General features: G+C 54.4%; 8 protein-coding genes across 8 annotated transcripts; 4 read left to right on the top strand and 4 right to left on the bottom strand.

The window, feature by feature from the left end:
• Positions 1–245: 245 nt before the first annotated feature.
• Positions 246–1,399, bottom strand: BROUX77_006942 (uncharacterized protein; the record flags this gene model as incomplete). Its single annotated transcript, XM_073751982.1, has 3 exons — positions 246–911; positions 989–1,213; positions 1,397–1,399. 3 exons carry the CDS (start codon positions 1,397–1,399, stop codon positions 246–248), a joined length of 894 nt encoding a protein of 297 aa, XP_073603089.1.
• Positions 1,400–3,577: 2,178 nt separating this feature from the next.
• On the top strand, positions 3,578–4,744 carry BROUX77_006941 (uncharacterized protein; the record flags this gene model as incomplete). Its single annotated transcript, XM_073751981.1, has 1 exon — positions 3,578–4,744. The coding sequence occupies one exon, from the start codon at positions 3,578–3,580 to the stop codon at positions 4,742–4,744; it is 1,167 nt and encodes a 388-aa protein (XP_073603088.1).
• Positions 4,745–5,333: 589 nt separating this feature from the next.
• BROUX77_006940 (uncharacterized protein) lies at positions 5,334–6,732 on the bottom strand (the record flags this gene model as incomplete). Its single annotated transcript, XM_073751980.1, has 3 exons — positions 5,334–5,639; positions 5,717–6,594; positions 6,660–6,732. 3 exons carry the CDS (start codon positions 6,730–6,732, stop codon positions 5,334–5,336), a joined length of 1,257 nt encoding a protein of 418 aa, XP_073603087.1.
• Positions 6,733–7,527: 795 nt separating this feature from the next.
• On the bottom strand, positions 7,528–9,262 carry BROUX77_006939 (uncharacterized protein; the record flags this gene model as incomplete). Its single annotated transcript, XM_073751979.1, has 2 exons — positions 7,528–9,181; positions 9,246–9,262. 2 exons carry the CDS (start codon positions 9,260–9,262, stop codon positions 7,528–7,530), a joined length of 1,671 nt encoding a protein of 556 aa, XP_073603086.1.
• A 482-nt stretch (positions 9,263–9,744) lies between these two features.
• On the top strand, positions 9,745–17,876 carry BROUX77_006938 (uncharacterized protein; the record flags this gene model as incomplete). The annotated part of the gene is made up of 2 exons (XM_073751978.1): positions 9,745–11,126; positions 11,192–17,876. The coding sequence occupies 2 exons, from the start codon at positions 9,745–9,747 to the stop codon at positions 17,874–17,876; spliced, it is 8,067 nt and encodes a 2,688-aa protein (XP_073603085.1).
• A 299-nt stretch (positions 17,877–18,175) lies between these two features.
• On the bottom strand, positions 18,176–18,691 carry BROUX77_006937 (uncharacterized protein; the record flags this gene model as incomplete). Its single annotated transcript, XM_073751977.1, has 1 exon — positions 18,176–18,691. The coding sequence occupies one exon, from the start codon at positions 18,689–18,691 to the stop codon at positions 18,176–18,178; it is 516 nt and encodes a 171-aa protein (XP_073603084.1).
• An 827-nt stretch (positions 18,692–19,518) lies between these two features.
• Positions 19,519–22,215, top strand: BROUX77_006936 (uncharacterized protein; the record flags this gene model as incomplete). Its single annotated transcript, XM_073751976.1, has 3 exons — positions 19,519–19,590; positions 19,678–21,959; positions 22,041–22,215. 3 exons carry the CDS (start codon positions 19,519–19,521, stop codon positions 22,213–22,215), a joined length of 2,529 nt encoding a protein of 842 aa, XP_073603083.1.
• A 1,034-nt stretch (positions 22,216–23,249) lies between these two features.
• BROUX77_006935 (uncharacterized protein) lies at positions 23,250–24,182 on the top strand (the record flags this gene model as incomplete). The annotated part of the gene is made up of 3 exons (XM_073751974.1): positions 23,250–23,322; positions 23,658–23,730; positions 23,954–24,182. The coding sequence occupies 3 exons, from the start codon at positions 23,250–23,252 to the stop codon at positions 24,180–24,182; spliced, it is 375 nt and encodes a 124-aa protein (XP_073603082.1).
• Positions 24,183–24,891: the final 709 nt, after the last annotated feature.

Below are 24,891 nucleotides of genomic sequence, written 5' to 3'. Positions count from 1 at the left end.
TAAAACGTGCAGACAACAGACAGCAAAAGCCGCTGGTTTCATTGATATAATAGTTATACGCAAGATTGTTAGATTGAGTGGTACTGTATCCGTGGTTTCCGTCTCGCCATCGTAGTCAACCATGCTATACATAGCCACCAATACGCGATACCTTGTTTTCATGCCTTTCCTCATGAGAAGTTATTTGAAATGAGTAATGCTTGATTTGACACACATAAAAGGGCAGCCTGCCTTGAACTAAGCGCTTATTCCTCCATCTTGTCCTCGTCAGTCTTGTCATCATCTTCCTCGTCGTCATCATCGTCATCATCGTCGTCCTCAGCCTTTGCTAGCTTCATGGCCTCCTCCACCAGCTCGCGCGGCACTTCCTGATGGCAGCCCTTTGTTGGGCCAGTGGCGTTGCTGATCCACGTCATCTCCAGCTCATAGTCCTTGGACGCGTCGTCGCCGTGGCTCTTGTATATGATGCGCGCAGCCTGCTTGACGCCGTCCTCGAGCGATAGGGTGCCAGCCGACAGATCCAGCTTCTCCAGCTCCGCCTTGGCCACCTGCCGGCCCTTGCCGGTGGCGGCACCGTAGTACCCCCAGTACAGACCGCTGGGCTCAATCATGTACAGAAAAGGGCCGCCGTGCTTCTCGCCCTTGATCTTGCCGCCGGCTCCACACGAGGGGCCATTGCCAACCTCGCCGTCAACAGGCAGCTCGTGCTCTGGGTCAAAGCCGCCGACAATTGCAGTTATACCAAAGGGACGGACATACGAATGGCAGGTGTAGGCCTGGAGATAGCCACCCATGCGCGCGGCAAGCACATCACTGGTGATGGGGGACTTGTAGTTGGTGCGGAAGGAGGCGGCTTCGTCGCGGGCGCGGTTGACAAAGTGTCTACCATCGGGGATCATGCCAGAGTATACCTGTTAAAAGGGAGCAAGATACACGTGGTGAGAACGAGGAAGACGAGCTATGAGATGGGGACAGGCCGGGTACTTACGACTCCAAGGTGCTTGTCGACTGTGGAAATGCGCTTGTTGGCACCAGACTTGAGCAGCTTGGACCCTATGATCTTTTCGACAGCCAGAACAACGCCGTCCTTGCAGCGGATGCCAATGGAGGTGCCTGCGCTTTCGACAGCCTTGACGGCGTATTCCACCTGGAAGTTGCGACCATCGGGAGAGTAGATGGAGTTGGCCAGGTCGTAGCCAGTACCGATTGACGTCTAGAGTGGGAGGAAGCGGGGAGGCGAGGTTAGCATTGGGCTCTATAGCTTGGGGCGCCGTGCGGGATAGTGGAGACACAGCCGGAGGGGGAATTAGCGGCGATAGCAGCTCGGAGCATTTTGAGCAGGCCGGAGCTGCGAGCCGAGCCGTGGCCGCCAGCCTTGTGGCCTAGTATCACGCACCATGTTGGAGGTTGTGTGGCTGAGATGGCGGAGGGGGAATCAGAAGAAGAATTCGGTTGGCGAGGGCGACGAGGTCGGCAAAACAACGGCAAGCAAAGGGCAGGAGGCCAAAACAAAGCGCTGGTAGGTGCAGGTTGCAGTGCAAGAAAAAACGAAGAGTGGCGGCCCTTTTTGCTGTGCAGCTCGGAGATGTTGTTGGCCGAAGCGATGATTTTGGTGATGCTTCGTTGGTGATGATGAAGCTCGATGCTCTGCCTTGGCCCAGCTCCAGCTCCCCAGAAAGGACGGGGCCCCACATTTATTTTCTAAGCGCAGCAAGAGCAGCGAGGAAGGCACCCAGACGGCTGCGTGGAAGGTGAGCAGGAGCAGGAGTGTGGCTGAATGAGTGTGGCTTGTGGCTGGCACAAGGGTTGAGTAGGGTGCACTGGTCACGGGGCTCTTTTTTTTTTTTTTTTTTGGATGGAGTCTTCCGAAGGCCTGCAAGGGACGTGCAGAGAATATGCAGGTTGGAGGGGCAGGTGGTACATCCAACCCTAAGAGAGCAGTCCAGGGTTTCTAGCCGCCCTCCTCTTCTCGCAGTGCAATTATGCACGGTGATCCTTTCCCGAGACCGGCTGGTGAGGCCGCAATTGGGCTGCAATCAAAGCCGCTGCAATCCAAACCGGCGAGAAACACGAGCGTGACTGGCGGGTGATTGTGTTATTGTCTCGTCTGTTTGTCTCTTCCGCAGAGAGCGCTGAAGGTGGCGGGCCCGCTGGTGACAGCGCAGACAGAATGGGGAATCCAAGCCGTATTTGGGGAGTTTGGACTATCTGGACGCTTGTTTTATGCAGGGCGACTCATGGCATATTTCTGCATTGCATGCAGCTGCAGGTTGGCCAGATACAAGGTACAAGAAGACGTGATTGGTGCCCGATGGATGGAAGGGCCAGAGCGGCGACGCTTTGGGAGGAGAGAGAGAGAGAAATAGACAAAGAGAGACAGAGACAAAGAGAGAGAATAGCATGGCCACGGGTGAATGGTGACGAGTGAAGAGTGAACGGACATTCTATGCTATAGCCGGGTGCGGGTGGTATAACTACGGGCCGGATGCTGTACATACACAGCCAACACCAATGTATCAATAGCTATAACTATCAATGTATCCATGTATACTTGCCCTTGTGCATTCTTCCAACTAACCAACGACCCATAGCTAGGGCTTGCCTGTCTCGGCCCAACCAAAAACACCAAGCAGCGGGTGACCGGGGGCTCTTGTCCAGATCAACCACACAGTCAGAGCCCAAGCAGCACAATTCGCACCAGTCTGAAGACCGCTCTAAGCACCCCGCCGAGAACCACCGCCAGTCCCAGTGCGCCATGTGCCATGTGCCATGTGCCAGGCTTGACATCACAGGCGCAGCCACCTCCAAATCCCTCGTCTTCCTGGCGCTGGTGGTGTGAGTTCCCCTCCCCGCCCGCCTGCCCCTCCTTGCTCCTCCGGTCCGTGGGAAGCACAAGCAAGCACAGACTGGCCTACCTATTTGCATGTGTGTCTTGTGTGTATAATTGTCTGCGTCCATGTATAGTCAACTAGTCAAGTGTATCTATGTATGCACGTCCAACTGCTGCTGTCCCCGTGAGCTGGCACTCTATAAATAAATAATGCTTCTCCTGGTCCCTTGAATCTTGGGTTTCTTCTGCTTGATATCTCGCTGTGGACCGTCTACTACTACCGTACAAGATATTCTCTTTCTCTTTCTCTCTCCCTCTCCCTCTCTCTTCTGCCTTATATAAAGTACACATCTCCCTCCTCGTCTGCTGCTCTTCCTCTAGCATAGTCGCAAGCCACAATAAAATCACCATCACCCTCGATATTATCTAGAGATAACCATTGCCAACTGCCAAAACAACTAGCTGTCCTTATTCTCCCCGCTCTGCCTTTTCGCTCCTCTTATTGTTTGAGCAAACTGTCTTCTGTTTATTCATAGCATTTGCTCCTGATACTCTTCTGTTTGCCTGCGCTCGCGCCTAAGTCTAAGCCTGAGCCTCCATATCCAAATACAGACATACCTTGCAGACAACTACAAGTACATCTATACCGTCGTCTATATAAAGACCCAGCTGTCAGTCCAAGTCTCTATCTCTCTATTCCCTCCTCACTCATCCCCTCACTTCTCTAGAAACTAACACACCCTCAAGATGTCCGTTTCATTCCAGCAGCCGCCCTCCATGGGCCAGGACGACCTGATCGCCCTCTTCAGCCGCACTCTGACCCTGAACCCCAACATGGCCGCCCAGCTGGCCGCCTCCATCGAGAACCCCGCCATGCCGCTGGCTGCCCCGGCCGCCTTTGCCTCGCAGCACTACATCCACTCTACCTCTGGTGCTGGCGCCGCCGCCAATCCCGTACGCCCCCCGCGCCACCACCTGTCCAACGAGGCCCGTCTGCGCGCCTACGGAATCGACCCCAACTCGCTGTCGCCCTCGCAAATGCAGTTGTTCCGCATTGCCGACTCGGCCCAGCAAACCCGCCTGCTGGACCTGTGGAAGATCTTCCCCCCTTCCCTGCCTGGTGAGGACCCCTCGCATGCTTGGACCCCCACCACCGTCGAGACTGAAGAACACCGCGCTGTGGCTCGCTTCGCTAAGCTTGTTGGCCAGGAGCAGGAAGAAGAACAGCAGCAGCAGCAAGAGCAGGAATCGCAGTCCGTCCCCATGGACGAGGACATGGCCATTGAGACCGACCCCATCGACTGTGACTATGCTGCCCAGCAGCAGGCTGACCAGTTGCGCCAACAGCAGCAAAACGCACAGGCAGCCCAGCTGTCCGCAGGCTACCCCATACAAAGCCCCGGCGGCGCCTGGCTCAGCTCCACCGACACTCGGGCGTCGCAAGATCCGTTTGCCGACGACGGCTGCGGCGGATCGTGCGCCCCCGAGCCGTACATGGTTAGCGGCTACGAGGAACTGATGCGCCGCGAGGCCGAGCGCGACGAGAGCCTGCGCCGCATGCACGAGGAAGAAGAGATGCGCCAGCAACATCTGCTCATGCTGCGCCAGCAGGAAGAAGAGGAAGAGCTGGAGCAGCAGCTGGCCCAGCAGCTTGAACTCGAGCAGATCCAAGAGCTGGAGCGCCAGCAGCAGCAGCAGCAGAACAGACTCAGCACTGGCAGCTTCGACGACCCCATGTACGCCACCTTTGCGCCCGCCTCGCCCTCGGCCCAGCCCGCGGGCACGTACAGACCGGCTGCCTTTGACCGTGTCTACGAAAACAGCCTCAACGACAGCATGCGCGACTTTCAGCGCATGGACATGATGCAGCACCAGCCGTGCTACTCCATGGCCGACGCCATGGACACCATGTAAAATCGGTCGCTAGTGATGGCCATAGCTTCTCTGTCTGCTGTCGGAGCTTTGCTAATATCCATGGGTCTGCTGTGTAAGACACCTTCTGCTTTATGATACCACGAGTTTTGTTTACGCTTGTCTACGAATGCTTCTTCACGATAATGACTTCCTTTCTCCTTCTCCTTCTCACTCTCCCCCGGGTCGACTCGACTTCCTGATTTGTGGCGTTTCTTACTTCGTGTGCATACATATCCTCTGGAGATATCTAGGCCGCACGCCTCCTTGTTAGTCGAGTTACTAGTCAGCATTGTTTTCACAGTGCTATACTTGTGTCGCCGGCGCTACTCTTGCGAAGAATTAAGAGCCTGGCAATTAGAAACCGTTCTATCGCAATTAGTCTTTAGTCTTTGTCTCCATAGTGATACCAGAATCTTCACCTCGCTCCCACTCAACACCATAATCAGTGAATGCACAGAATGTATATATGTGTGTGTATGTAGCTAAATCTAGCTAGCTAATACTCATCTCTAGACCAATCTTTAAAGCCCTCCCGCTTGCATAAGAGTCGTTGCTCCCATTGAAAGCAACAACCTTTAGCCTAGTCAAATCACCGCTTCTTGGTGGCCTTGCGCTTCTTGGCAGCCGCATCGTTCTGCATGCCCGAAGACTTGGCCTTGTTGAGATCGTCCACCGACTTGTCAACCATCTCAAAGTCAGAGCCAGAGTCGGGGGTGTTTTGCGGTTCGTCCGACGAGAGTTCATCGTCAGCGCCGCCTGCCTCGTACTTGGCAGCATTGCTTCCAGCCGAGCTGCTGCCGCCGAGACCAATGCGCGCCTTGATGGTGTTGACGATCCATAGCGGGAAGCGGAGGACAGCCGTGTCCTTGAAGGTGGGAGGCAGAAGCTCTTCGGGCTGGTATAAGACAGGTTAGTGTTAGCGATGGGTTCTTGCCAGAAAATAAAAAAGGGGGGTCAGCATGCGCAACTTACGTCAAGCAGAAACATGTTAACGTTGCCTTCATCGTCCTGGTCCTCGAGGTAGACATCGCCCAGGGAGTCGACGACCAGGATTCTACCGTTCTCAGCCACAACACGTCTGCGAGAGCCAACGGGGCCAGCCTCAACTTCTGCCTCTTCATTGGCGTCAGCAACAGCAGTGGCGGCGGAGGCCCTACCAACCCGGCGCTTAGGAACAGGCTTCTTGCCATCGGTCTTTTCTTGCTTTTCCATGAAGCGTCTCTCGCGGCGGTTTCTCGGGATCGGGCCAGCATCAGACTCGACTTCTTCGGGCTGGGCGGGTGCAACAGGCTCGACCGTGCGACCAGCAACATCGCCCCAGGCAGTGTCGCGGGCAAACTTGACATAGCGTTCGATAAACTCACGCTGGCGCTTCCAGCTCATGTACAGGGCCAAGTAGTGAAAGCCACCGCCAACGATAATGAAGAAGCCGGTGAGCACGGTGCCCAGGCCCGGACGGTAGCGCGTGTAGTAGTAATCGGTGCCCTTCCACAGCGGGAAGCCATTGGCGAGGTAGTGGTCGTAGCGGTCACGGCCGGGGCCACGCAGAATATCGTTGACGACGGTCAGTCGGCCCTGCTTCTCAACGGCCGTCTTGACGGCCTTGTTGATCTCGTTGCGTGTGGGCTGCGCCGGCTTGCCGCCCTTTTTGTTCTTGGCGGCCGCGGCCTTCTTCTCGGCAAAGAGGCGCTGACGCACCTTGTCGGGATGCAGCATGCGCGTCGTCTTACGGTAGCCCTTTTTGATTTCTTCGACGTTGGCATTAGGCTCGACACCCAGGTACGAGTAAAAGGTGACATCGGCGCCCTCGGCGGCCTGGATTTCGGCGCGGACGCGGAAGATTTCCCGATCTGTAGAACAAGGCGTGGCTTGGTTAGCGGCCTCCCCTGGTAGCTTTCCTTTTATAAAATTATACCTTCTTTGCTCCAAATAGCCGTAACTGGCGACATCAGCGCCAAAAGGCCGACACAGACAGAGGAGAATCTCATTGTCGCATGCGCCTCGTAAGGAATGCCCACAATAGAAGAGGGAGGGGGATTGGAAGATCTGTAGACTCAACAGAACAGCCTGAAAATGTCAGAATAAGGACACTTTTCCTGCAGGCTTCGTTGGACGATGGGTGACAAAAAAGGATCGATAAGGAGAAGGGATCAACTTTTGGGTTGCAGTCAGAAGAAAGCCTCGAGCTCTGACCAAAAATAAAGTCTGTTTCACAACTGCTTCTGGGTGGACTTAAGGCCAAGCTGGCAGCTAGGCGACACTGCGCACTAGGGTTGGGGTTGAGTTGGGTACATGTGTAAGCGGCCTAGGGTTGTTGGCGTGAGCAAATGCACACGACTGGAAATCGAAGAGCGATTGTGTAGCAACATGAACAACGACAGGAAGCTCTTTTCTCAGGTGAGTCTGGCTACTTATCTTTCCAAAGCAAAGGAAGTCTATCATTGTTGTTGGATATCACTGACAGACAATCCCGCCCTACCAGATGATATCTCGTCTAGATCAACGGACAAGTTAACTTGGGGTTACACAACAACCATCCCTTATAAGAGACGGCCACTTGACCTTCAGAAGGCGAAGATAATCTCTTTGTTCTTTCTGAGTTGGACTGGAGAGTCTGGCCAAAAGTTGTTCTCTTTGATAGACAGAGATAAGTTCCACCTTCATGCTAAGAAACTCGGAAAAGTGAATATGCCTCTAATAACCAATTGCTCAAACTACATGTAATTAACAGCCCATGATGGCCCATGCAAAGCCAAGCCTTTCAAGTCTTTCATAACCACAGCCTATTCCTCGCTCTCAACTGTAAAGTCAAAAGGTTTAAATGCGGCTTGGAACTTTTCAACATCAGCTGTTTCTTGTTCCGTCGACTGCGAGCAGCTCTGCCAGCTCGCCCGGTCCTCCAGGCCAAGGAGTTTGCACATGACCTTTCGACCAAATTGCAAATCAAAGCGCGAGTTGGGATCCAGTGGCATGACCAGGCTCTTGGTTGACGATGTCTTTTCACTCTCTGTGCTGCTCTTGCTCGTGATCCAGCACCGGAAATAATCGCTTGCGTCTGCTTGTTCTACTAGCGAGAGGTCTTGGACTTTGAGCGAAGGGAACTTGAGGTTCTCAGCTTCGACATGGAACGCTGCCTCCACTAGACCCTTTGTAATGAGATCTTTCGGCACTGCTAGACATTGCCAGTGCACATGAATGTTACGCGCACGGCTAATTTCCCACGTGACGAGACCAAGCTTGTTGCCCGACTTTGCCACCACCATGTCCTCAAGCGCCGTTCGGAAGCGCGTCATTTCAGTGTAGGTGCGCATGGAGTCGCCCTCGGGGTCATCTACGGGGCCCATTCCCGCCACAGTGGGCGCGTGTGGTAGCGGAACAACGAGAAAATGGCAGGGAAAGTCGATGCCGTCTTTTGCAAAGGTCTCGGCAGTTGTGATGGGGCCCTTGGCAGTCTCGAGATACGATTCGTTGCCAATGCTGGCACACATGTGTGTTTCAAAGTTGGGGTTGGAGAGGCAGAAGAAACAGCGATCAGGCCCAGGCGGAGGCGATGGAGCTCGCGTACGACGCTTTTTGCGACCGTGGTCGTCGCTGTGGTCGGTAGAAAAGCGTGAAAATCCCTCTTTTGCTTTTGCTCTGGATCTATCCTGGAAAGGACTCGCTGTTGTTCCCTCGGGGATATCGACCGATTCCTTGTTTAGAGTGAATGCATACAAGGCCTTTGCTTTGGCAGAGTTGCCGTAGGGGGCCATTGAAATGAAGCGCGTGACCTTTGGAGGGGCAACAGCATCATCGGATGCGTGTAGAAATGGTTCGCGTTCGTAAAACGATTCGGTTGAGCTGCATGTGAAGTGATAGGCAGGCTTCAATGCTGTACATAGGTCAGAGATCTCGCGGAAGCCTGAGCCGGGCATTGGGCCACTATTCGAAGATTCTGTTGACTGGTGACTACCAGTACTTTCTATCTTTGAAAGGTTCTGAATACCAAAGGGCCATGAGCCAGTGAGAAGAATGTCCGCAGTACCAGCGCCACGGAGAGCGGCAGCATCCCCTCTAGAAAACACTGGCTCCCAGCGACCGACCTGGGCGCCATCGAGAGACGAGTCTAGTTTTCCACCGAGCGCCACAATGCGCACTTTGTCGACGGTTGTTATGACGCCACGAGAGCCCAGGAATATAAGATTTTCGCAAATATCTTCGTTGTTCTCGATTTGCTTGCGGATGGCGGGGGGTAATCGCCTGGTGCCGTAGGTGAAATATGTCGAGAGCGGAAAGCGGATACTTCCGGCGAGGAGATCCTGTACAGTATCATCGTCATCCTCAGACGCGAATAGGTCGCCGGTCACGATGGCACACGAGAAGCTGTTTTTGGCGTGGAGGGCTGTGAGCTTGGGCACGATGGCGCTAAGCTTGCCGTTGGGGCTTCCAATGACGATGCTGCGGCTGTTGTTAGTTATGCGGCAGTAAACAAATGAGGGAAGGAGAGGGAGAGCAAAAATACATTTTGGGGGGCGCCATATCTGCGAGAGTGGGAGTCTGATGGTCTGTTGACTTGTTGAACAAGCAGAAGAGGGATGCTTCCTCACTGAAGCCAGCTCGGTATCATAGGCTACGAGCAGCAAAAATGCGACTGGGAGTTGATTGGCCAGATAACAGCCCGTCAGCCAGAAGGATCATATCGATAACGATAGCGTGGTTTATCAGTTGAGCCGCAGATTAGCCGACAAAAATTTCCAAGATTTTGTTCGCCAGTGGGGTTTCCGTTCAGACAAATGTTTAGCAGGACGAGATTATTGAGACGAACAAACAAGAAAACTCTGAACCGATCCGCCCACGCTACAGGGCAGCGAAAACAAATGTCATTGTTGTTTTAGAGCGCCTATTTTACTGCATAAACCATTTATACAGACTCTACTCTAGAGCCGGATCATTGTCGCCGATCCAAGCACCACCACCACCATCGCCCTCACCATTTCCACATCGCCTTCGTCCTGCCCGCCATGCCGCCGCCGTCGGGACGCATCCTCAAGAAGAAGGCAAAGCCCTCGACACCACACCAAAAGAATCACCGCTGGGAGTCGTTCACCGCCAAGATCTCCAAGCTCCACTCGCTTGATCCCATCAAGAAAGTCCGCCGCTACGACCTCGACACGGAAGATGACTCTGCCGAGGCGTCGTACTTTGGCAGCGCGCTGCAGAAATGGAGCGAGATGAACATTTCGCGCAGCTTCGTGACGTTCCGCCGCGAGGCGTCGCCGCTGTGCGAGACGCTCGTGCAAATTCTGCATTTTGAAGACCGCATCTTTGGGCTTCTGGCCAAGCACATTGGCGCCAACGACAAGGAGAGTCTGGAGCCGCTGCTCGATCTTCTCACATCCTTTGCCCACGACCTGGGCGCCCGCTTTGAAAAATACTATCCCCAGTCGCTTGCGCTGATTGTCGGCGTGGCCAGCCAGCCGCAGGAGGTCGATGTCGTCGAGTGGACCTTTGGCGCCCTGGCCTTCCTGTTCAAGTACCTGTCCAAGCTGATTGTGCCGGATCTGCGTCCCACGTACGATGTGCTGTCGCCGCTGCTCGGCAAGAGCAAAGTGCCGCCGCATATTGCGCGCTTTGCTGCCGAGGCCATGAGTTTCCTGGTCAAGAAAGCTGCGTCGCCGTCCACCCGAGAGTCGTCGCTCCAGAAGCTGGCTCATCATGTGCGTAAAGACCTATATGCCCAGCGTGGCGAGCGCCAGTTCTTGCTGTTCAAGGATGGCTTGATGACCATGTTCGCCGAGGCGTGCAAGGGAAACAGCCAGACTGTCCACTCCAACGGTGCCGCTGTGATTATTTCTCTGCTGCGCTCCATACCCAATGACGAGTTCGCCCTCACAGGAGAGTCCATCTGGACAGATGTGACCTGTGGCGTGACGACCAGTATCATCCACCACTCGAATGCCACAGCCATGGCTGAGACTGTGGTCGCGATATGCGAATATGGGAATGCCCAGATCCAAAACCAAAAGACAGCTTCCGTCGCGTGGCGCCTACTACCGATCATCAGGATCTACGGTACCTTGATCGGTGTGCGCAAAGGCTCCAGAATCAGCGATTGGGCGCCACTAGTCAAGTCCATGATTTGCATTCTAGAAACCATCTCCAAAGTTTCGCCGACTGTGACTGTTTCGGAAGACCAACATGCGCCGTTCTGGAACCACGTCGTGTTCAATGTGGCTCTGATGTGGCAACTGGCGCCCATCGACTCACTCATCACCTCCATTATTCCATTTACCACCATCCTCAACCGCGACCCTTTCACAAGATGGTACATCCAATTCTGCTCCCTGTTTGCCGAGCTCGACAGTGTGCGCTTCAAGAGCTTGTTCCTCAACCACTTCCAAAGGTAAGACTGAAGGCCCCTTTTCCGACACTGTAGTCTGCCATTGCTAACCGCATACTCTCTCGCAGCTTCGTGGCTACCTGCTACGCCGACCTCGACAATGAAGAGCTGCTTTGCCTCCTTCTCCCCCGCCTCCTCGAACTCCATGCCATACCCCATCCCACCGACAAGGAGGGCTTCAATATCCCACAAGGCTGGCAGGCTCAGATCGTCAACAAATTCGAAAAGCTCGAGATCTACCCTTTCCCCGAACGAGGAGCCTACGATAAAGATCCCCAGACCTGGCGGGATAAGTGCCTGCCCAAGTATGCGTCTCTGCTCCGCGTGCTTGAGACCTGCAATGTGCATCCCTCAACTAATGCGCGCATTGCCGAGTTGATGCTACGCAAGCTGAAGCTGTCTTTGCGACCAACGACAACTCTGGATTCGGACGAGGTACACTTTATCGTGAGCCGCGGATTCCGTGCATATCTACGCATGGTCAAGGGCGCGGGTAGCGTGGATGCCTCTCTTCAGCCCCTGCTTCGTGCGGCTCTGCCTCGTTTCGGCCGGTCGGTTGGGTTTCTTGAGTCGATGTTGTCGTACGAGCAACAATTGCCCGCCCAGCAAGCTACCAATGAGGCCGGCAATCGGGCGTCAGAGTCGCCGATTGACATTGAAACTGCCATTATGCCGCTCGTAGCAAACTTGGCTGCGCCCTCTCACGAGCTGCGCTATCACAGTTTACTCCTGCTGCGCGCCATGTTCCAGGGCCAGGAGCTCCACGAGTGCATAGATACAATGATTGGCATCGAGCATACGCCCCTGGACCTGGCCAACACGCGTCATATTGGCATGCTAATGCGCAAACTGGGTATCAGCTTTGCCAGCATTGAGACCCCGTGGATGCAAAAGGCTACTGCCTCTTTCCTGTTTGGCATGTTGACGGTGAAGCTTGCGCCTGTCTGGGACTACGCCATCGAGGCTATCCAAAAGCTGGCCGAAAGCAAGATTGGCGAAGACCATGTGTCCGTTCTCGCTTTCGATTGGCTTACTGTTCCGTCGCCGAGGTGGACAGGCTGTGCGACGCAGACTGCCGACTACGGAAAACGCTACATGACGGATTTTGAGTGCACCAACGTCGATAAGACCAAGGTTCTGTCGAAAACGGTCTTTGAAACGGTGGAAGATGCGGTTGGCAAGCTATTGGCTGCCTTTGACGAGAAGCAAAGTCTTGTCGATGACTATTGTGACCAGGCCCGAGGCCGTGCTCTCAAGGCCTTTGGGGCTCTGCCAATGATGGCCGAAACCAAGTCGCGCCACTTCATCCCGCACTTCCTCTCATGGTCTGTCAACGATGAAGAGGCTGCCAAGACCATGGCTGAAGAAACCGATCTCGATGTGCAAAAGAGCTGGTCGCTGTCTGATCGCAAGGCCATGCTCAAGGTCATTGAGCAGTTTGTCAATCCGCGCGTACTCTTCCAGCACGAAAAGGTGTACACTGCCTTGCTCAGTCTGCTCGAGAACGGTGACGTCGACATCCAGCGCCTGGCGCTCAAGGGTATTCTGACGTGGAAGCAGGATGGTGTGAAGCCTTATGCCGAGCGCCTCGAGACTCTTTTGGACGACTCCAAGTTCAAGAACGAGCTGACGCTCATGCTGCAAGGCGAACAGGAGATCCAGCCTCTGCACCGGGGCGAGCTGATGCCTGTGTTGCTGCGTCTGCTGTATGGTCGGACTATTTCCAAGAAGGGTATAGCCAGTGGTCGCCACGGCCTCCAGGCTACCCGTCTTGCCGTGCTGCGCAACCTCAGCGTCACTGATCTGGGCGACTTTATTGAAATTTCGCTTGGTGCTCTCCGTGGCGTGCGCATTATGGGCGACGGCGGCAAGCTCAAGACTGAGATTGTGGACCAAGAAATCATCCCCGTCCGCCAGATGTTTGGTTTCTTGAACATGGCCTCGTCTCTTGTGTCTGAGCTAGGTAGCAGCGTGCTACCGTACACAGAGACCCTCTCCAACGCCGTTCTCTACTGTCTTTTCTTCTGTGTGCGTCGTCTCCGTGGCATCGCTGAGGAAGACCAAGATGTCGAGGAACTGGAAGAACAGGCAAGCAACAACTCTCTGCTTCGTTCTGCCCGCACTGCTGGTCTGAAGTGCCTAAACTCACTGTTCCGCAATGCTCCTCTATTCGCATGGACTGCCTATGCGCCGTCTATGGTCGCCGAGCTCATCACACCCCGCCTGGAGAAGCTCCCTATTGAGTCTGCACAGGGCGTTTCCAATGTTTTGCAGCTGGTCGCCACTTGGTCGATGCTACCCAAGGCTGCCATGTTCATCGGCATCGATGCTCAGCTACTTCCGCAGATGATGGGAATCCTCGCAGTTGAAAAGGCCAAGGATGATGTGAAGGTGTTTTCGCTGCGCGTCGTCCGCAACTTGGTCAATATTGCTCAGCTACCGGCTATAGAATCCGAGTTCAATGAGCTGGTCAAGACAGAACTGCTCGGAACCAACCTGGACTGCATCCTGCACCAGATCACGACTGTGTTGGAAGCTGCTACGACATCCCACGATCTGATTGAAGCCTGCGTTGACACTATCGTCGACATTTCGCCGTTCGTTGACGCCAAGCAGAATGTCCGCTCTGTGCTGGATATTTCCACCCGACTGTTGGGCCAGCCTCCCCGCAAGGTCAACCCCCGGACCAAGGGAAAGATTCTGCTGGTACTCGAAAAGTTTGTTGCCATTGAAGGCCCTCGTCTGGTTGACGCCTCGGAGCTCTCAACCAAGATCCGCGATGCATTGGCTAGCCTATTCAGCTACTTCCGGGACCGCGAGAACAGAGACTCGCTGTGCCGCGTGTTGGCCGTCCTGGCCGACAGCGACAAGTCTCTTGCCGAGACTTCCCATCTGTGTACGGAGCTAAACGCATTCGCCGACGGTCTTTCTGACGAGCCCGACTACGACCGCCGTCTGGCGGCTTACACCGCAATCTACAAGGCCAGAGAGACTCCATTGACAGCGCACCAGTGGCTGCCCCTTCTGCACAACTTGGTCTTCTACCTCAAGTTCGACGAGGAGTACGGTATCCTGTCTTCCAACTCGGCCGACGGCCTGCGCCGCTTCATTGAAGATGTTGCTGGCACTACCGACTCCGACGCCAAGACAGCCTACGAAGTCGAGCTCAAGGACATTGTGCTTCCTGCCATGTACAACTGTGCTCGCGAGCCTGCCGAAACTGTACGTCGCGAGTGTCTTCGTGTCATGGGTCACATGCTGGTTCACATCCCCGAGTGGCAGCCGATTGCCGACCTTAAGGGCCTGCGCAAGATGGAGGAGGATGCGTCGGAGCCCATCTTCTTTTTCAACATCCTAAGCCCGTCGACAGCCAAGCAACTGGAGGCTTTTGACATTCTGCGCGCGGCCAATGATGAGTGCGAAATTAGCAGCACCAACCTCAGCATGTTCTTTATCCCATTGCTAGAACATTTCATCTTTGGTCGTAGCGAAGGTCTAGACCCCGCCATGGGCTCCAACGCGACAACGGTCCTGTCAGACCTGGCACTTTCGCTCGAGTTTCGCCATTACCGGTCGATTCTGTTGCGGTACATTGGATATATCGAGAGCAAGCCCGACTTCCAGAAGCAGAACGTGCGCCTGATGGGCAGATTTGCAAACTCTCTCATGGAAGCCTGGAGGCAACGCTCTGCTAGCACTGGCAGTGCTGAAAATCAGGAGGAAAAGGACACGGAACAGAGTGTCACTGACGCGGCTGCCGATGCCTCATCGCCGATGGAAGTGGACCAAGTCGCACCAACTAGCACAAAGCCGGCACGCCAGCTTCAGCTGTCTCTTCCAGAGCAGGAGAAGCTCAACGGCGACATCATCAACAACTTCCTGCCGCCCATGATGAAGCACTTGCACGAGAAGGATGAGAGCGAAGTGTCGTACCGTGTGCCTGTCGGTGTCATCATCGTCAGACTGCTAGTGATTCTTCCCGAGTCCGAGATGAGCCCGCGCCTGGCGTCGGTGCTGACAGATATTTGCCATATTCTTCGCTCCAAGGCGTGGGAGTCCCGTGAGATGGCACGCGATACACTTGTCAAGATTGCTGTGGTGCTCGGAGCCAAGTACTTTGGCTTCATTCTCAACGAACTCAAGGGTGCTCTGCAGCGTGGCTACCAACTTCACGTTCTTTCGTACACAATGCACTCCTTGCTGCTGGCTGTCATCCCTGAGTTTGGTCAGGGCAGCCTTGACTATTGCCTGGGGACCATGGTCACCATCATTATGGACGACATCTTTGGTGTGATTGGCCAGGAAAAGGATGCTGATGGCTACACCACCACGATGAAGGAGATCAAGTCCAGCAAGAGTCAGGACTCGATGGAGCTCATTTCCAAGTCGGCTTCCATCACCCATCTGTCCGATTTGGTGGCACCCATGCAGCAGATGCTGCTGCAAAAGGTCGATCTCAAGATTGTTCGCAAGATTGACGCTCTCCTCGCACGTATCTCTGCTGGTCTGATTCAAAATGCCGCCGCCGAAACCCGCGACAGCCTGATCTTTTGCTACGAGGTTATCAAGGAGGTGTACCGCAGCCAAAAAGTCGAAAAGCAGCCCAAGATCGACCCTAAGCTGCGCCGGTATCTGATTGTCAAGGGTGCGAAGAAGAGCGACCGTGCAGCCACGTCCAAGCACACATACAAGCTGACGCGCTTCGCCATTGACCTGCTGCGCGCGGTGACAAAGCGCTTTGACAGCCTGCGCAATGCGACCAACCTTGCTGGCTTCGTTCCCATTTTGGGTGACTCGATCGTTGATGGCCAAGAGGAGGTCAAGATTGCCGTGTTCAAGCTCCTCGTGACCATCTCCAAGGTCCCCTTCCCAACGCCCGATGCCGCTGGCGTCTACAAGGTGGCTGTCAAGGAGGCCACCAAGACTATCTCTCAGTCACACTCCACGACTACCGAGGCCGCGCAGGCTGCCCTCAAGTTCCTGTCCATTGTGCTGCGCGACCGTCCTGACATTGAAGTTCGCCCTGCTGCTGTTGATATCCTTGCCGAGAAGCTCAAGGATGATCTGACCAACATGCTCTACCGCCACGTGACTTTCAACTTCCTGCGTGCGGTTCTGGATCGCAAGATTGAGACGGCGACCGTCTACGATACCCTAGACTACGTCGGCACCATAATGATCACCAACGAAGACAAAGACACGCGCGACCTAGCTCGTGGTGCCTTTTTCCAGTTTCTTCGGGACTACCCACAGAAAAAGGCTCGCTGGACTAAGCAGCTGTCTTTTATTGTGTCCAACCTGCAGTATGAGCGCGAAGGCGGTCGTGTGTCAGTCATGGAAATCATCCACCTCCTTTTGCAGAAGTCTGCCGACGACTTTGTGCAGGAGGTAGCCGGCACATGCTTCCTGCCACTCGTCATGGTCATTGCCAACGATGACTCGGAGAAGTGCCGCCTTGCGGCCGTCGAGCTGGTCAAACAAATCTTCCGCCGCGCCGGCTCCGAGCACACAACTACTTTTCTAGGACTCCTTCGTGGCTGGGCGTCAAACGAGGAGAACAAGGCTGTCTTCACACTGGCGCTCAAGACTTTTGGCCTCTACTTTGAGACTGGTCCTACGGCCCCGGAGAACAAAAAGGATCTCAAGCTGCTCTTGAAACATCTGGCTAGCACTCTGCCAGAAGATCCCAATGAGGCGTCCGATGCAGACATGGCCAATGTGGTTATTGACGCCACGCGCATCCTCACGGCGCGTGTCCCGCAGACACTGCTGTCCCCCGCATGCACATCTCTCTGGCAGGGCGCTAGCCGGTGGATGGTCCACCCCGAGAATGCTGTCAAGCTGAATGCCACGCGCCTAATCAGCATGTACCTGATGGACTTTGCCGCCAACCGCCGCGCCGACTCGGACGTCCTGAACGGCTCCCATGGCCTGCAGCTGAACAAAGAGGATATCGAGCAGTTCTCCCGCCTGGCTCTGCGCATTCTGACAACTAGGCAAATGGAGGAGCCGCTGGCTATTGAAGCCGGACAAATGCTCATCTTCCTAGGCCAACACCTGGCGCAAGCGGACGGTGCCCGTGCCGAAGCTGTGGAAGAAGTGGATGAGGAAGAGGAGGAGGAGGAAGAAGATGAGACTGTCGCCGAAAAGGACGACGAAGAGGAGATGGGCACCGAGGCCGAGCCTGTCGTCGTCGACATTGAGGAGGAGCGTGAAGACGAAAACGACAGCCTGGAAACCAAGACCTTCAACCTGCTCTTCCTCTTCAAGAAGCTCTCCTTTGTTCTCCGCCGTGGTACCGCGCCCCGTGCGCTCGCCATGTACCCCAAGGCAGCAGCCATGGAAGTTCTCGAAACGCTGTGCCGACGCGTCGCCCCGGCCACGCTGCCCGCGTACCTCAAGACGGTGCTCTTCCCGCTGCACCACCTGACCGACCCGACGATTGCGGCACCCTTTAGCATCGACGAGACGTTCAAAAACAAGCACGAGGGCGTGCGCACGCGCGCGCAAATTCTCATGGACCTGCTGAAGAAACGCGTCGGCGTGGAGGAGTACACGCGCACGCTGCTCGAGGTGCGCGCCGAGGTGCGCGCTCGCCGGCTACAGCGCCAGGCGAAGCGTAAGATCGAGGCTGTCTCGATGCCGGAGAAGTATGGGCGCGATAAGCGCAAGAAGTTTGAGCGCAAGAAGATCAAGAGACAGCAGAGAGGCCAGGATCACAAGACCATGCGCCAGAGCTACAAGGGGTGGTAAAAGTGAATTGAGGAGAGTTTTGTTTGTTTTTGTTGTTTTTTCAGGCGTATTATCTCCTTTGTCTATTGTTTTGTCTTGGGTGTATATATCCTTTTGCATTGTAGGGCGTTTTTTACGAGCGAAAAAGAAAATCTGGAGTTTTTTGTCTTTGTTGTCTTTCTTCAATCACATGTCATGATTTGTTACGAACCCTGTTGTCGCAGTGGTCGTGTTATCGTGAATTGCATATCTAGTATTACGCATTGTCCGTCTCTATATTCCCCTATATCGTACACGCTGATAGAACCCGGTCAAGTATCTCAAGACCCTTCTTCGCCAATAAACTCAACATCGCCATTTGCATCCAGCACGCCCTTCCTGACCTTCTCGCCCTTCTCCTTCATCAGCTGCTCAACCGTCACCGATCTATCACCAAAGACATTCAAATGGTCGCTAATCACGTGGCGGTTCGTGCAGTTGGGGCAAGCAATCAGGACTGATCCGTGGTGGTAGCCCTGCTTGGAAATAATGTGTGTTGAGCGGTGGTCGCACGGGACGCATGTGAAGGTCAGCTGGTAATGCGGCTCTTGCAGCTTGCGCTGGAGCACCTCGCTGGGCTCAGAAGACGCCGGGAGACTACTGGCATCGTCGGGAGAAGCCGGAGATGGGTGTGCGCTCGGGGTCGGCTTGCTGGATGAATATCGCACCGGCAATGAAGCGGCCGGACTGCGGGAGAGTGGGACGAAGGCGGGCCGGGCCAGAAGCATTGCCGGCCGAGCGCACGGGAGCGCAAAGCGGCGCAGGGGACGCAGCAAGGGGCGCACTACAGACGCCATGATGGAAGCCCGGAAGAAAGCGAGCGGGAAAAATCAAGTGGTTGATGCTCTGTGTGTAATCACAAGCTTGTGGCAGAAGTCAAGTTGAAAATACAGACATGGAACCCTCTAGATTCCCTGTAAACCCTTATCAGTGTGCTTAGTCATCTGAGCTTTATCGATAACGTCACTTTGCGCACTCAGGCGCCAGCAGGCTCTCACAAGCCAGCCAGCCCGTTTAGGCCTAGACGCAGACAGATGGAAGCAGCGTCACTGGCAAAATAGCAACAAGCTCCAACTGCCTTTTTTGCCTGGACAATCTCATTCGACTTTTTTTTTGCACAACTCCAGCTCTCAGTTGCGGCCATCGCCATCATCACATTTTGAAAAAAAAAAAAAACACAGCCTCGCTTCGTGTTTCCATCTCACCGAAGCCTCGTTCCTTTTTGTGCAACTCCGTGACACCAGAATTGCGCCGTTCTCAACCGCCCCGCTATAACGCCGCCGCTTATTAGATCACATCGCAACTGCTGCCACCACCATCACGAAACTTGGCTTTTTCTGTATCAGCACTGGATCGCAAGTACCGTAGGCCTGGATTCTTGTGCTTTTCATCTCGCCTTTTTGTCCGGCCCTGTTCAAAGCCGTTCTCGGCGTAACTCTCGCTGGCTGTTGCTCCTGCAGCCTCACTTTACTATCGCCCTGGAGCCCGGCACAGCGCCCTCTAACCCTGCTTACCTTGAAGCCTCGCCTTTGATATCGCCTGTGTGTCTTGGGTCCCAATCGCGGGCTCTTCCTCTGCTCTGGAACGACGTTTCCTCCTGCGTCTCTGAACGTCCTTTGTCAAGATGATGTCCGGACGGCTCGGCGGGCGCCGCAGTGGCGGCCAGACCAAAATCCGCGTCCCAGGTTCAACGAGAGTGAGTCTCACATATATTCCATGTGTTTCTTGTGCAGCCGGCATATGCCACTGCAAATCTTGCCCTGTAGCTAACCTTGTCCCATAGATGGCCATGGCTGGACCTCGCCGCGTTGGAAATAGCATGTCTCCCGAATACATGTGGGAAATCCTCGAGTCTGCCATTCTTGATATCCACAAACAGCAGTCCTCAAAGCTAGTCTTTGAGCAGTTATACCGAGCAGCGTACAATCTCGCTGTGATGGGTCAAGGCGAGTTTCTGTACAACCAAATCTGCGAGCTCGAAGCACAGTGGCTTCAAACAGAAATGTTTCCCCTGCTACGCGCGCAGCTGGGCTCAAATCACCGCTCCCAGATGCTTGGCACCATGTGTTCCGTAAACGAGCGCTATACCGCTGGCGGGGCGTTTCTAGGTCTCCTTCGAGACTTGTGGTCAACATACGGCACGGCTGCCGTCTTGATAGCCGATGTGTGCATGTATCTCGACCGCAGCTATATTGAGCAAAATAACAAGCCGACCGTCTACGAAACAGCCATGGCTCTGTTTCGGGACCATATTTTAAAAGCCAGGGTTGGCGATGATACAGTCATGCAACTCGTGCTCGAGGTCGTCCTGGACCAGATTTCCATGGAGCGCAACGGCCAGGTTATCGATCGACTCAGGCTCAAGTCCTGTGTTTCTATGCTCAACGGCCTTGCAGAAAATGAACACAGCAAGGACTCACAGCAGCTGTACGTAGCAAGTCTTGTGCCCAGTCTCATCAAAGATTCCCGGGATTTCTACAAAAATGAGTGCAAGCTACTGCTGCAAAATGGCGACACGCCAGCGTGGATCGCGCATTGCAACAAGCGCATTGAAGAGGAAACCGATCGATATCACACGTACCTCCACAAAAGCACTTTACCTGAAATCCTGGATGTACTACACGATGAGATGATTCGGGCCCCCTTGGCAGACTTTATTGATATGGAATCCTCGGGCCTGTACGCCATGATCGACAACAAGCAGTTTGACCAAATCCGCAAGCTGTATGAGCTGGAGAGTCGCGTGAGCCCCGAAACCTCTCAGTTCAACAAGTCTCTCAGAGCCAAGGTCCTGCAAATGGGCAAGGTAATAGAAAAGGTCCTTGAAGATACAGACTTCTCTGCGCCCCCGCCCAAGGCTACCGACGATGGCAGCAGCGCCCCGACCGAAGCCAAGCAACAGACACCCAATGCCGCAGCACAACAAACAGCAGCGGCCATGATGTGGGTTGACAAGGTACTAGAGCTTGAAGGCCAGTTTACCGAAATTGTCAAGCAGTGCTGTGACAGCAAGATACACATTTCTGCTGCTGTGAGCAGAGGCTTTTCGGGCTTCATCAACGGCTTTGCACGCTGCGCCGAGTTCATCTCGTTGTACATTGATGAAAGCTTCCGCAAGGGCATCCGCGGCAAGGAAGAGTCTGAGATTGAGACACTGCTTGACCAGATGATCAAGGTTATCCGATACATTGACCAGAAGGATCTCTTTGAGCGGTACTACCAGAAACACCTGGCGCGCCGCCTGTTATTCAAAAAGTCGGAGAGCATGGACACTGAGAAGCTCATGATATCGCGGATGAAGCACGAGTTTGGCAACAGCTACACGTCTAAATTCGAAAGTATGTTCCGCGATCTGGAGCTTTCTTCCGGCCTCACCTCCAGATACCGTGAGTCCATGGCGGCGGAAAAGACTGCATCTGGGGTTGAACTAAGCATGACCATTTTGACCAATGGTGCATGGCCTTTGGATATCTTGGGACAAACCAAGCGTATAGGCAAGGAAGACCAGCTGATTGCCTGCGAGTGGCCGGCCCATATCCAGCCCCTCATCGACAGCGTCAACCAATTCTACCTGGGCGAGCACAGCGGCCGTACTCTCTCGTGGGTTGGCGGGCTTGGCGAAGCAGACATTACATGCACGTTCCCGGCAATCCCAGGCAAGCCCGGCGCGCTCGGGCGCGAGCGGCGATATGAGCTCCACGTCCCGGTGCACGGGATGCTAGTGCTCGATCTCTTCAACAACATTCCACACAGCCAGGCGCTCACATTTGAAGAAATTCTCGAGCGCACAAACATCCCGCACTCGGACCTGGTGCGCACGCTCATGTCGCTATCGGTCGCGCCCAAGTGCCGCATGCTACTCAAAGAGCCGACGGGCAAGAGCGTCAAGCCCGGCGACAAGTTTGCCTTCAACACCATGTTTGTCAGCAAGACGACGCGGATCAAGGCGCCCGTCGTCACGGCGTCGGCAAAGGTCGAGAGCGACGCCGAGCGCAAATCCACGGAACAGAAGAACGATCAGAGCCGCGGCCACCTGATTGACGCGGCTATTGTGCGCATTATGAAGTAAGTCTGGCCTCGGCCGACGCCTAAAAGCGTCCATGTGTAAGAAATAACCCCCACAGCTAACCACTTTTTTTTTTGCAGACAGCGCAAGGAACTGGGCCACACGCCCCTTGTCACAGAGGTCATCAAGCAGATGGCGTCGCGCTTCAGTCCCGATGTGTCCCTGGTCAAGAAGCGCATTGAGGATCTGTTGTCGCGAGACTACATTGAGCGCATCGAGGATATGGACACCCCGACGTATCGGTACCTTGCATAAGACCAGGGCCAAGTTGTCAGACGAGCTACGTTAGGAATATGGTGTCTTGTCCGTCCGTTGTGCTGCTGGGGCCGCCTCGGCGTTGAATTTACGATTATGAGTATCACGATGTGTTGAGGTATTGTGCAGTCACTGTGCTGCACTGTGTCTCTGGTAAGGATTTAGCGTACATGGCCATGTGCGAATTATTTTGCATAAATACTGTGTCTTTGTTACTTTTAACCCTGACCCCAATAACACATGTCACGTGCATATGCTAAGGAGGGAAACGAAAAGCGCCCGGATGGGAAACTCGCTTGGCACTGCCGTTTCCAGGCGGAGTTGAAATGGGACTCCGCTGGCTTTGACCAAAGGGCGCCTGGAGGCTCGGCAAGTGTGAGACTGGGAGCTGAGACATGTAGCAAAAGAGAGAGAGGAGTTTATGTGTGTGGTAAGAGTGGGCAGCTCTGCTTATCCCTCTCTCGAGATTCATCCCGAGGCGTGTGGCGGGGTTTAAGGAGCAGAAAGAAGCGCGGATTGCAGGAAGAGAAAAAGAAACAGGACGGGGTTTGGGCGGTGTTGGTGTGTGCAGCGGAGTTGACCTTGTTCTTCAGGCGCCAACTTTTGCGAGGCAGAATTGGTGTTGGTGGTTTATAAAATCGGCAGCGGGTGATGTAGAATTAACATTTAATAGTTGAATGGTTAAAACAAAGTTGTTCGTGGTTGTTCTTTTGCTCTCAGCGCTAATATCTACCTTATCTTGTTCCTAGTTGTTTCTGGGGTTCTTTTTTTTTTAGTTTTATCTGCCGTCTTTTTTTTTTTGGGTCCCTCCCAGGAAGAGACTGAGACAGAAAAAAAATCCACCTCCACATTCGAAGTGAAATCCCAATTCTCAACTTCTCAAGCCAGCAATCAACCTTCCCAATCACCAACCCCACGCCTTGAGCCCGCCCTGCAAATTCTCGAGTCCGGACAAACGACTTTCTCTGCCGACGCCGACGCCGACGACTCCCCGAAACAAAAAACACCCACAGCCACACGAAAACACCGCAGCAATGGCTTCTCTTATCAAGGCCCTCAACGCCAAGATCCGGTCGAACCCCGTCTCGGACTACGTCTGCTCAACGCGTAAGTCTACGGTTCCTGCTCATCGGGTTCTGGTTCTGCTCTGTTCTCTGGCTCTGGTGCTTTGGCTATGATCCTCTGAACGTTGTAAGCCGGGGGAGGGGTGCGGGGGTAGGCCCTCGGGGAGATATATGGGAGAGGCTCCGGCGCCGGACCTTGGGGCAGGGGAGAGACCCTTCGGTGGCTGTGTGTCAATGAATGACCAGCCCGATGGCCGGCTAGCAGGCCAATTCCAGCTCAGAGTCCAGAACAATGTCCGGTCCAAAGAAGAAAGAAACAAAAAAAGCTCCCCCGCCATGCTTTTCTTACTAACCTGCTCTCTCTTTGCTTCGGCGTAGATTTCTGGGGTCCCGTTTCCAACTTTGGTATTCCCGTTGCCGCCGTTCTTGATACTCAGAAGGATGCCTCTCTGTACGTTTACCAAAGAAAGAAAATATTAAGCCCGCTACGCCCTTATCTTGTCCGAAATTACACGCTTCATTGAGCAAATCAAAGGGGAAGATCGGCCCGGAACCCCGAGACGTCAGGTGTCAAGGCCCGGACTATCTTTTGCCGGAACACCACCGAGCCCCTCTCCTACAGACACACACGCCATGTGAATATTCGTTTTCTAACCTTGTGCCTTTTTCAACAGCATCTCGGGCCAGATGACCGGCGCCCTGGTCGTCTACTCGTGCGTCTTCATGCGCTACGCGCTCGCCGTCCAGCCGCGCAACTTCCTGCTCTTCGGCTGCCACCTGGTCAACGAGGCGGCCCAGCTGACCCAGGGCTACCGCTACATCGACTACCACTACTGGGGCGGCAAGGAGAAGGCGGTGCTGTCCAAGGCCACCGAGGCTGCTGTGCCTGTAGCCAAGGCGTAGATGGGTGTTTTTCCACTAGGTGGAGGAGAAAGGAAGGCCTTGGTACCGAAGTTAAGCATTTATGATTTCTCTTTTACATTTTTTTTTCTTTTTGTTTTAAAACATCGTTTCTCCTGTTGGTTGGTTCTAGGTGCGTTCCGGATTCCTGCATTGTTTGTCTTTCTTTGTTCTCCGATGACCCTTTGGTCTGGTCTCTGTCTTGGTGTGCATGACGTAAGCCCGGTCGACGACAGAGAATACAGGGAAGAATTAAAGAAAAAAGAGTAAGAGAGGCCCCGGCATTGGATGACGGCGGGTGGGCCGAAGTAGGGCAGAGCAGCGCCCCAGACCCGCGCCTCAGACGCTCTGCTCGTGCGTGTAGATGATCCGGGGCCGTGGTTGTGTTGAGGTTCTGTGTGTGTTACTAGTATTAGAGAGTCATATCAAAAAAGAGAGAAACAAAACACCAACCATGTATGCAATCCCACCGCGTTCTCTTTCACCCGTCCCCAGTGGCAGTGTTGATACGATACAACCACCAGCCAAGAAGCACAGACGCCCTCTCAGCCCGGTCAACACAGCGAGCGAGTCATCGTGATGGTACCAGCCATGGTCAACAAAACTATAACCAAGTAAGCTAAGCAGCCAGCGCTGAGTCAAATGAAACGGAGGGTAATGGTTGAATCAGCCCATGGGCCCAGTCACCGGCAGTAAGATGGGCGTATTAAAT

This window comes from Berkeleyomyces rouxiae (genome assembly GCF_048999995.1).
Source record: "Berkeleyomyces rouxiae strain 22BRR77 chromosome Unknown BrBRR77_ptg000009l, whole genome shotgun sequence".
NCBI classification, from domain to species: domain Eukaryota; kingdom Fungi; phylum Ascomycota; class Sordariomycetes; order Microascales; family Ceratocystidaceae; genus Berkeleyomyces; species Berkeleyomyces rouxiae.
Note: the sequence above shows the minus strand (reverse complement) of the source record. Positions and strands in the feature narration are given on the sequence as shown.